The 12298-nt window shown below is 43.3% G+C and overlaps 1 protein-coding gene across 3 annotated transcripts; it reads right to left on the bottom strand.

The window, feature by feature from the left end:
- Nucleotides 1-584: 584 nt before the first annotated feature.
- Nucleotides 585-11469, bottom strand: RCAN3 (RCAN family member 3). 3 transcript variants are annotated; one of them, XM_068657498.1, is made up of 5 exons: nt 11311-11469; nt 6876-7118; nt 4153-4326; nt 3420-3591; nt 585-2701 (listed from the first exon to the last, which is right to left on the bottom strand). In XM_068657498.1, exons 2-5 carry the CDS (start codon nt 7068-7070, stop codon nt 2493-2495), a joined length of 750 nt encoding a protein of 249 aa, XP_068513599.1. In that variant the 5' UTR covers nt 7071-7118; nt 11311-11469; the 3' UTR covers nt 585-2492. The 3 variants fall into 3 exon arrangements, with proteins under 3 accessions (XP_068513599.1, XP_068513598.1, XP_068513600.1); XM_068657497.1 differs by having other exon boundaries at nt 11284-11467; XM_068657499.1 differs by lacking the exon at nt 11311-11469 and adding an exon at nt 8947-9028.
- Between the last annotated feature and the right edge of the window lie 829 nt (nt 11470-12298).

Below are 12298 nucleotides of genomic sequence, written 5' to 3'. Positions count from 1 at the left end.
GCCTACAGAATCAGAAAAGACTCAGAATTTGTTATTTTTCTGTTTTAGGTAACACAGCAAAAACACAGATTCCCATTAGTATCTTCCCCACTACCTCACCCAAGTACTGCTGAGATCTGGGTTTCAACCAATATTGCAACGGGAATACGTTTGCTTCACCAAGGAAATCAAGCATTCCCTTCTACAAGGGTCAACTTGCCAAAGTATTAAAATGTGAGAGATTTTTGGAAATAATTATCTATCTTTATTACAACACAAACTTTATAGGTCTTTATACTGCAGCCCAGACCAGACATTCTCACCTACATCATATTTGCCGTTTAAATATGTGTCAAACGCCCATTCAAACGTAATGCCAGCTAAACATCCACATGGAACTCTGCTTCCACAGGCACACAAAAACACCATAAAAAATCTGTGGAAGTCTCCCAACTTCCTCAGAAGTATTTTTGCTTAGTGATAGTTTCTGGGTTTTGTTTAGTAAGAAAAATTTTTTGACTGTTCACTCAGTGGCACAAGAGTACAATGCTGTTAGAAAACAAACTCGGATTGATATGGAATACAGTTAAAGAAAACCATACGAATGGCACTGCATTGTTTTTATTTTAAGCCTCTTTACACAATGAAAGATGTTGGAATGCAGGTTCTTACACATTTTACACAAGATACATTGACAACATCACTTACTTGATTTGCGTTATAAAACTGTTTCTGAAGGTTTTCCACTTATCCCTACTTACACAAACTTTTACAATGGGGTAGAAATTAAACAATTAACAAAATATAAACACCACAGAATCCAAAATGGACTTCTGAAAATTTTAAAATACACAGGCCTCATGGACAATACAAGATTTTTTTTCTCCTTTTTTTTTTGTATTGTAGAACAGTGAGACAAAAGTCAGACTTTAAGTGATTTTAATACCTGAAGAGATACATAAATATCATGCCTTTGGAGGCAAGATGAACAAAAACATTTTCCTGCCGTTTTAATACATACTATTCCTACCTCTGGAACAAGGACCTGCCTGCAGGATCCCATTTTGCAACTCGAAGCTGGTGGCAGGAAGGGATCACAAGCTGGCACAATACGGGGTTGAAAACTACTGCGCCTATGCAAATTCGTGACCATTGCTTTTTCTCTCCACCGTCAATCAAGTGAAAATACTTTTGAAAGTTCAATAAACACTTCATATAGAATTAAAATACAATAAAATGAATTGAAAAAGGCCAATTTCTGAATGATTTATATATATATATATATGAATATAAGCAGCCTGGCTTGTTCAGAAAATTGTAATCTTTTTATAGAAAAAGAATCTGGGTAGACTAAAAAAGGTTGATTATAAAATAGCGTAAAAGCATAGGAGCATGTGTCATTACACTGAGGCATATTTTCCTCCTACTAAAACACTTAATGTGAGTTTACAAAATTAAAGTTCTGTATTTTAAAAGATGCATCCTGGTCTCAAAATTAGTGGATGCTCTATCAGACATACAGGATGCTACACAGAAAAACTCCTAATGAAAAACAGCAAACAAGGGCTCAAACTGCATAAATGCTGGCTAAGCCAGGCAACTGACTGTCTTCTTAAAAAAAAAGTAACAAAAAGAAAGACTAGAGAAGTTTAGGACCACAGGTTAAAAGTTAACCCTAGGTGTTTTATCTCCTAACATCATTTAGTCATAACATAACAGTCATAGAATTTATTTATAAATGGAGGCCACCTCTAGAACTGGAGAGGAACAAACATTACCATACTTTGAGAGGATCAGAGACAACACATTCAATAGCTGAATCCCTATTTCACTCTGCATATTGTAATTCACTCTTAATTAGATGTCAGTGCAAACCATTGTACCATCAGATAGCAGCAGTAGTGTTGGGGACAGACTCCCAGTCTGTCTTTTAGTGGTCTGTGGTTCTTCCTCCTGTACTCTTCAAGTAGTTCTGCGAACTACACAGAATTTAGTTCCATACGTGTATTTGTGCCTCATGTCAAATTAAACATATCTGAGAAAAGCAAGCATTAACTTTCACACTTCAGAAGGTTACTGTCTGGGAAGGAATTTTAGCATAAAGAGTATTCTTTGCTTCCATTTAACTTTTACATGAATTAGAAGTTGTTGTACTGGCACAAATCGGGTTTTAATTGCTATACAAAGAACTTTCTTGAATCCAATAGTGACAGTAAGATATTATTTCAGCACTTGGTACATCACACTTCACAGTATAAAGAGAAGGTAACATCTTCAAAAAAATCTAAACTTCCTATTTTTCACTATTGCAAGTCAGGTGGATTTGCTACACTTGGGGCACTAGTCCTTATAATTAAAGTGCTTTTTAGAGCATTGGCATCCAAAATCTTGAACATGAGAGACAACTACAAGTAAAATCCATTGCTGCTATATGTAATATATAGCAGCACTACAGACATCAACACATGTACTCATTAAGTGTCTGATTTTGATACTATCCTGAGCATCACAGTTTAACAGTGCATAGTACCCCCTACCTCCAGTGTACAATCAAACGCTTTAGATTCATTCAGTATTGTTGCAGGTGGTTCTGGACGCCTTGTCTGCATTATCTTCTGTTTGGGATTTTTAATTTCATCTTCCTCTTCTGTCTCACTTTCACAGACGTGGACAACTACACTAGGAGTTGATTCTGTTCCTGCATGAAGTTCATACTTTTCCCCTGAAAAGCGGCAAACAAAGATCATACTAGGAACATCCCCAGCAATACTAAGCAACTGTATCTCAGAAAATCCTTCAGAGCTGCAGTATACAACCAAATATTAATTTACTCCCATCTCAACTTTAATTTGCTCAAATTTCATAATTCACCAGACCTGTTTCATGTTTTGAAAATAGCTCCTGTATCTGTTACACTGTTCTCTGAAATACAGTCTTTTAATTGATCTTCAAAGGGAAGGAGGGAGATGTAAGAGGGCATTGCAAAAAATACTGGACCCAATTCAAGCGATTACACACCAAAGCACTTCTGATGTGAGAACGATAAACCTCCTTTTCAGGGAAAACAGTGTTTTTCTGAGTAAGAAAACTCTGAAAAAGTTTGACAATCCAACAAAAAAGTGCATACTGCTTCATTAACAACTGCGGCTGTTCGTCTGCAAGACACTGAACTTTCCATTGCTCTGTTGTATGTTAGTTAACACTAAGGCTATAGCAAAATTCAGTAAATGGACATCACGGAACCAGTGCCACACAGTCTAGTTCTGCGTTATACTTTCAATGAGTTAATGAATGAAGTAAATTGTGATGGATCATTTTATTCAAGTAATGTCAAGTCAGACAGACTCAGTTTCTTCTCACAGAAAAGACAAGTACATAAATTCTCTGAATAAGTATTTTTGAAGTTAAATAACACAGCAAAAGCAGGTAAATATCCCTACCTGGTCCCAGCTTGGAGACAGCACAAAGCAGGTCATAGTTTATCAGCGGAGTTGCATCTTCACTCTGTTTCCATCCAACTGGTGGAGATGCAGGTGGTGATATCAGAAACTGTTTAACAGGTTGTGGAGGAAGAAGGTAGGACTTGTCTCCTACTTCACTGGACACCTGCACCTGAAGACAAAGGCCAGGAGACACAGAATGAAATCACAAATATTAATTCTTCTTATTTAGTCTGCTTCCCCAGTATTGCATGGCCAATCTTTGCATTAACAGTGCTTAATTTGGTCTAGCTTTAAAAATAATAGTACAACTACTATCATTTCTCGTGGTATAACGCCTCAGATAAATGATGCTGCTAAGAAATCGGTCTATGTAAGCACTGACAATGTAGCTGTAGATAACGTGAGCTGCTAATCCAACAAAAAAGAATATACATGTAGAGCACCCGTTGTGAAGAGATCTTTGGACCTATTCATTTACTTTCAACACATTTCTGTTTATATATGTGAGAAGGTGGTTTGCGTCACTACACAGTTCTCTAAGTTCAAGCTGAAAAGCAAAACCATCTCCTAAAGCATGAATTTCTCAATGAGTAGAAATAATACATGATAGTATAGAACAAGAGGTCAACAGTAGCTTCAAAACTTCTCAGAAATGAAACTCAGGGGCAAATGTGACACAAGAAAGAAAGAAACAGGGACACATGCAGAACAAATTAGTGTTCTGTAATACCTGTGCAAAATATAGCTTCAGCTTTTTTCCATTGAAGTCAGTTTCATGAAGTTCTATCCGTGCTCTTGCTGCTGCCTCTGGATTGCTGAAGTTTATCCTTACTCTTCTAAAGCTTTTAAACGACTGGAATGTGACTTGATTATCATAGACTGTAAAAAGAGCTTCAAATCTTTCCTAGAGATGAAGTACAAAGATTCTTTAAACATAAAACGAACATTTTCACTCAATGAAAACACGTTTTCCTTTCATTTTTGTCTCTCAAATCCCATGCGTTTCCCTTAATCATCTCCTAAACCTGCGCATTGCATACTTTGCTCTTTGACTGCTTGATCTCACTGCTTAAAATCTGAATTCCAAGAGTACATTGATGTGAACAAGCCCATGTAACTCAAAAGATGAACTGCCATCTAGTGACAGTTTCCCAAAAGTGCAGTCAACAAAAGTAGCTGCACCTTGCACGCAAGCACCTCCAAAAACACTATGCAGGTCAGTTCATTTTTAAATTGAATAAGCTAAAGCAGAGAGTGCTTAAAAACTGTCAACATTCACAGGACGAATGAGTAAGACTACTTTTGAAGAGACAAAGATCTATTATTACTGAACACTTTTTTGGGAAAAAAAAAAAACACCACCACAAACACGTTCCATTGAATACGGAATCTTATCCTCATTTTTTTCAATAATTAACAATTGCATTGTTACAAAATTGAATCAATTTTAATTCAATAGTTCTCTATGAAAGATAATTTGCATATCTTTGCCCTAGTTTTAAATGCAGTTATTTTTAGTATTTGAGAAAGGGACAATATGTACTTTTACTCTTTTAATTCATAACCTTTAGCTATTAGAAGTACGCTTGAAAAGATGTTTTTAGATATGTAAAAGACAAAATTATTAGAAAATACAAGATAACTTAGACATCTTCCAGTTTTTCCTGTAAACGTACCGGGCATTTAACTTAAAACATTTAAGCAAAAGAGAGCATTGAATTAAACATGCAGCTAATTCAGCAGTGAACTGTTTAAGTGTTGCTTTAACTAATCAACAGAATACAAAAAAAACTCCAGAGGCTGAAAAATGTCAAAAAAGGGATGAAAGAATGAGAAATAGAACCTGAGCAAAATGCTTCATAAGAATTAAATATCCAGATTTCAAATTAATAGCATCTTTTTAACCATTTCTTCTAATCAGAACATTAATCGTTATTTGCTTATGCAAAATTTCACAAATAAAAATGCTAAGGACAAAATATTTGTGTCTACATACAGAACCAGGCAATCTATTCGTTACAATTGTGACTACTACAGAAATCAGGGAAGAGAAAAATTCATTTTGATGCAGTCTTCCAGCAAGTGCTGCTAGCTGTGCTACTGTTACCAAACAAATTAGAAGAATGTTGACAGGAAAACCCTAAGTGCCACCAAAACAAACAAACAGAAACACAGTACAAAACAAAACCAAGGGACACCACAATTTTTCAAATAGCTTTCTGTATGTGTGCAGACAGCACAAATTGCATTTGATTCGGTAACTGCTGTGCATTCAGCCTTTAATAAAAACAGATGTAATGCAGAAGTACATCAAGCCATTGAAATGTGTGTCCAGGGGCTGACTAAGCACAATTTCATAACACAGATAAAAGCCATATTATATAGCAAAGCCCTTCTGTTCTTTTGAGCACTAGGCAGAAGCCTGCGTAGTAGGTTTCTCATTTATAGACGTAACGCACACAGCTCTGACCTATCCTGAATCAACATCTTGGCTATGACAATAAATCAGCTTAGATGAGCTTGCTGACAGTACAATCAGTACACTTCACAAACTCCATTTGATAAGAAAAAATTAACCAGAAGTGGTTAAATTCACAAGTGGTTCCATGTGACATCTAATTATCCTGGGATTGTTAGAGAAGAAGAGCTAGCACATCTGCCTAGATGCACCTCATGTGCCCTGACATACCATGAGAAAACCTCCACAGAAAGAGCAGATGTGCGTATGGAAATGACAGATCACTGGTAGACGTGTAAAATAATTTAGCAACACTTCTATACCAGATGCACAACAAGTGATGGGACACCACTGTTGCACAAGTGTGAAACACTTCACAAGGATTTCTGTAAACTGCAAAAGCTGCAAACCAAAGCTTTCGTATTGGCCCCTCCGTTTTTTCCTCAACAGCTCACGTACTCTTGATAATTACTCCTGATGCTCTTGGAAGCTAAGGGCAAGTACAGATTTGACTGAACACAGATGTTAGCAGGCCCAAGATGATTGTTTGTTATAAGGTCTTAAGCTATTTCTAAGGTGGTTTTTTAACTCAAATCAGACCATGCATCCTGAAAATGTGTAATGCCTTTTTTTTTTTTTTTAACAGCATCTTTGCCTTAAAATAATTATTAATTTAAGTTTACCTTCAAATTTTATTTAAATTCCTCCCTTAGACTTGGTACCACGGATAAATAGAAAAACCAGAAGAGCTTGTTTTCTTGTGGAAGAAGCACATATCTGTTAGCAACTTAGCTACCGTAAAACTGCAGCGTTACCTGCTCCTTGGCAACTGCTCTCATTCTGATCTGAGCTTACTGGTAAATAATTTGTGTGGTTTGTTCTTCCACCCCTCCCACATAATGTGCAACAATACACTGGAGATCCAGACAAAAGCATTCTCTGGCCGTATCCATACTTACAGTACTGTACCCCAGATATGCCCCTCTCCACCTTACCTTTTCTTCCTGTACCTCAAACACCGCTTCGTGAACGCTGCAAGCAAACAGGGAGGTAGGCAAGTCACTTAAATCCATCATTTCTTCCAAATCATCTTCATTTTCTCCAAAAATCATCTGTTCTTCCTCTTCTTGGTCACTGCTGTAGAGGTCTGACTGGCTGTCGCTCCAAGACTTCATAGTATCTCTGAGCATCGTCCACCCAAGGCAACTCTTTTACGTTCCGCAGTTTCCAGTAAGGGCCTGCCATGTAAACAAAACAAAAACAGCATCAAGGTGCCACGTCTTGCATTGTCTGATCCCTAAAGGAAATAATTTTACAGAAGAGAACAGAAATCAACATGAAACTTGCTCTCTCATCCACACAAGACTGTATCCCCTTTCTGTAAACCCATGAAAAGGAGCATAAAGTCGCTCAGTCAAGTCATGACATTTCTCCTCCTTTTACTCTGACATAAAACAAGAACTGCTGTACTGTTCCACAAGCTTTTCTCTGTGACATTTTTCAGTCAATAGCAATTTCTTAAAGCACTTTCCAAATAATCAGAGTAGTCTTCTGACACTTGAAGGAACATCAGTATTTCATCAGAGGGAACAGATGTACAGAAGAGCTGAATCATCTGTCCAAGCTTCTCCGTGCCAGCAGCAGACACAGGAACAAAGCCAGGCGTCACCCAGCGTGAGGACGCTGCCTTGTCCCAAGCACTGGGAACACCTTCCCCACACACAGGAGACTTACGGCTGTGGATACTGCATGTGTGTCAGGGGAGAACAGAGGAAGCAAGCAAGAGGCTAAACAAAAGATTTTAGGTAAAAAAATAAATAGTTTGTACCGTCACAAAACAAAAGCACGTAACACTTCAACAGCAAATACCTTGCCACCTCCCACTGCAAAAGTCACCGGGTTACTGCACTAGCAGATATTCCAATGTAAATGACAGAGAAACTCAAGTCTGTACTGCATTTAGGTTCAGTGGGAGGGTGTTAGTTTGTGATACAGCCCTGAAACAAAGGGTGAACAAACGTGTTATGTTTCACTAGCAACAACCTCATTCAAGTGTTTGCCTAACTAGTTCATTCCTTCAAAGCAGGATCATGACAAACACCATCAACTGAGACCAATATGCACAATAAAAAAGCATAAACAATCCATGCTCACACAGGAAAAGGTTTAAGATCAGTATTTAGCAACAGCCAAACACTCTCAACACTCCATATTTAAGGAAAAATAACACATGAAAATGGGGAAAAAAATAATTTGGTACCCGTTTCAGGTATTTACAAACTGCTTAGTCACAGCACCAGCAGGGTGCATGGCCACGTCTGTAAACACACAGACTCCCCAGGTGTGATGCTAACTTAATTTGGTCAAACCAACGTGACCTTGGGGACACCAAGCTGTCTGAGGCAGCGCGTGCACCTGGTGGCATGGTTCAGCATCTCACCTCCGCTGAGCTGTGACCGGGGCACAGCAAGCTCCCGGGGCGCACCGCAGGTGCCCTGCAGCACCGCACAACGGATGCAAGTGCAAGGCAACACGGAGCTGCTGAAACACTCGGCTTTGTGCTTGCTGATTCATTCAAAAAGGAAAGAGAAAAGGGAAAGAAAACACGCCAGCCCGGTGAAAACAGAAGCCACCATCTGGCCTGGAGGCACAGGCCTGGCCCCGCGTGGCACCCAGCGCAGAGCAGGGAGCCTGGCAGCCAGGGCGAGGGAGAAGGGGCACCGGGAAGGGAGAGCTTGGTAACTCCCCATCGAAACTCAAAGACCCAGACTAACGATGGGTACGACAGGAAATAAGGTAAAACAGGGACCAATGCAAAACACGGCCCAGTTGGCCACACTGAAGAGCTGTGAGCCCGAGCTGGGCCCCGCAGGCTATGAGGTGACACCAACACAGCACGCGGAGCGAGGCGAAGGCACCACAGAAACAGGATTAACCGAGAGCCCTGCGGCGCTCCCCCCGCGCCCTGCTGACAGCGCTGGAGAGCCAGAAATCGCAGTTGAAATGAGCGAGAATTTAATCCACTGATTATCAGCTGAATCCACTGCCCTCCTCTGAAGTCATTACCAGCTTTCACATCCTTTAAGGAGCTTCCAGCTGCAGGTTGCCAGCACCAAACACAGCAGCCAGGGCCCATGGAGATGCTCCCTTGGTCAGCATGCAAGCACAAGAGAAGGGCACCTCAGAAAAGAATGCGCAAAGAGATGGACAAAATGAAGGCAGAGCTGGGATTGTATTTATACACATAAAACACCCGACTCTGTACAGAGCATCAGCCAGAAATGCAATGAGACTTTGTACAGACTCCTTGAATAGATGCAATCCTTTTCCCAGCAGCAAGGCAAGTGTGCAAATATCTACTTGAAAACAAAATGGGATGTATATTTTTAAGAAGAACAATATAAGGGACTAAAACACTAAGCTAAAGCCATAAGGAATGCGTTGTGGGAAAAAAATAATCCCAGTTTTTACTTCTTTTACCAAATTTGGTTAAAAAAACTCAGAGAATTCAGACTGAGTTCAAATCTCACGCGTGAGGAGGGTCTAAAACTCTGAAAATTATTTGGTATTTTGAAAAAAAGACATCCATGTTTTTTCCATGTGTGCTTGGCATCACAGAATAAGACAATTTTGTAAACGAAACGGTGACAACACATCCGGTAAGGAGCAGTAAAAGACAAGAACGAAAGTGATGTAAACAATACACCTACGGAAAAGTCTTTGCCAAATCAGCTTTGGAATTTGAGAAGGATCAATTACAAACTGAAATGCTTGCAAACAAATGCCAGGAGATCACAGAGCCACAAAGACCATTAGAAAAGAAGGAAAAAAAATAAAGAAAAGCAACAAAAAAGCCCCAAGATCTAACTTCTTTCAATTTTACATACCATTAAACAATTCAACTAGGTAATGAAGCAGACGGAGATAAAGCGCTGGCCACCAGATTTTTACCAGAGGTGAATCGGCCAGACTTGAGTAAAACAGCCCCGCTGGTGTGATGGCAGTTAACCTGCAGACCCGCAGACACCTTCAGCGTGCTGCCACGTCTCACCCCCACCCCGTTACGCAGGCAATCAGCACCTGCCGCTCCCCACCCGTGTGCTCCCACCTTCAGAACACGCAGATTACCACCAGTGACCGCGGTGTGGTTGCTCAGACACACGGAGCGATGGCACTGCAGGCCTGCTGCCTGCTCAGCAGCAAACCTTCCACAGCACAAATACCCTTGCTACGAGCAAAAGCAGCGCTTTCCTCACAAACAATTTGTGGCATTATGACCCACGCCAAACACCACACAGGCGCGCGTTGCAGCCCGTGAGAGGTGCTCTGCAGCTTTGCAAAGAAGTTGCAGCCCCCCGAGATGACACACACCTGCTGGGCACGCTGCGCCCAGCTTCTACACACTGCCTTCAGGTTTCATCATGTATCAGTTCGTCATGCTGCACCATTTAATTACAGCAACACAACGCATTACTGCGAGATGCTTTCTGCTCTGTGAAATGACAGCAAGCCTCCAACAACAGCCAGCCTCCAATACCCTGCCTGAGCAACACCGGACAGCTGGGGCAGCTTAACCATCCCCACCGCCGTGAAGCAGCGTTGCTTTTCTATAGCAAAAATCGAATTACCAGAGAAATCACCGTGTTCCTTTAGAAAGCCAGAGTAGAAACTCGCACACTGTTACGCCACGGGAACGCAGTTATTCCCTTAACTCCTTCAAGCAGCCTGGAGGGAAAGGGATCCAACAGGAGCCATCTCCACCAAAGGTAACGAACCATTTCAGCAACAAGTTCAACAGTGCTGCGGGAGGTACAGTGCAGCACTTCTTGAGAGTATAAAAGCAAAACCTGGAAAGTTTCTAGGGACCACAGATCTATAAGAAGAGCTACTTCAGTTATATACATATATATATATTTAAATGAGAACACGCCACAGCACTGTTTTACCAGAATCCTCCAAGGCTAACGCTGCTTTTTCCTCAGATTACCAATTTTTCCTGACTTCTCACACCAGCCCTGAAGCACGACGGTTCCCGGGCACCGCAGGAACACCAAGCAGCGCCCCTGGGACAGGGACGGGGCTGCCGGGCACTAAGGGAGCGCTGTGGGGAGCAGCAGCCCGAGGCCGTGCTCCCAGGCCGGGGGGAATTCTCCCACTGACCACACGAGCGTGCCCGGCAGCCCGACAAAGCTCTGCTGCCACCGACGAGCCCGAAGGGCGGCACAGCGAGCCCCCGGCCCCCACCGGCCCCGTCCCAGCCCCGCACCGCGGCCCCGGAGCCCCCCGGGCTCTGCCCCCGCCGCTGTTCCCCGCGGAGCAGCGCCCGGCTCCGGCCGCCCCGGACACCCCGGAGGCAGCAGGCGCTGCCCGCTCCCCGCCCCGGGCGGAGCTCCCGAAACTCACGGAGGGAACCCGGCGCCCGCCGCTCACCGTCACGGATCCCCTCAGCGGCACCGGGGCAGGGCGGGGAGGGGCGGCACGGGGCGGAGGGGGGGGGGGGCGCCGCGCGCGCTCCCCGGCGGCGCCGAGCGGAGCCTGCGGCCGCGGGAGGGCAGCGGCGCGGGGCGGGAGCGCGCAGGCGTGCGCATCCCCGCGGCTCCCCGGGGAGCTGCGGGGGGGGGGGGCGGCGGTGACCCGGATGGGGGCGGCTCTGCGCATGCGGCAGGGGCCGGGGGGCAGCGGCCGCCGCCTCAGCGCGGTCCAGGGGTCGGGGGGGCCGCGCTCGAGCCCGGGCCCGATCCGGGGTGGCCGGGCGGGAGCGCGCATCGCCCTCAGAAAGCAGCAGAGCCGCCTCCACACACACACACAGAGACAGACAGACAGACAGACAGACACACACACACACCCCCTGTTGAATTCCCCTGACGCGCAGCGAGCAGCTCGGTCCGCCCCTGTGGGTGAGGTGTCGGTGCTACACCACACGCGTGGTTTGGGACCCCAGGAGATGCATTTAACGAGGAGCATCCTGAGGGTTATCTTCTGCATATCCCTCTGGACTAAAACCCAGATGGTGAGTGTTAATTAGGTTGGCAAGCATTCAATTAAGCTACAATGCCAGTATTCTAAATTGATGGCCGTCTATTTCACTTGAGGCCATTTCCTAACAATGCCATTAAGCGTCTGGTACTGCAATCACCCACACCATATCCTGTATCCTGCAGCGTGGTGTTCCCAGCTAGCAGCAGAGGCCTCTGCTGTCTCACAGAAACACGCTCGTGTCTCAGTTTCAGCACTGAGGTGGCAGGCATGCATGAGTCAAGCCAATAACAACGATTTTGTTATTGTGATTTGTCTGATCTCCTCAATCCCTCACTCCTTTATGTTATACTTAGGTCACGTTTTCAAGCTCTTCTCTAAAATATAATGAACAGTAAGATTTCTTGAAAGCCCTCTAAAACCAATATTTCTAAGTAAACAC

Source organism: Anas acuta, chromosome 21 (genome assembly GCF_963932015.1).
Source record: "Anas acuta chromosome 21, bAnaAcu1.1, whole genome shotgun sequence".
NCBI classification, from domain to species: domain Eukaryota; kingdom Metazoa; phylum Chordata; class Aves; order Anseriformes; family Anatidae; genus Anas; species Anas acuta.
This window is presented reverse-complemented; position numbering and strand designations above follow the sequence as displayed.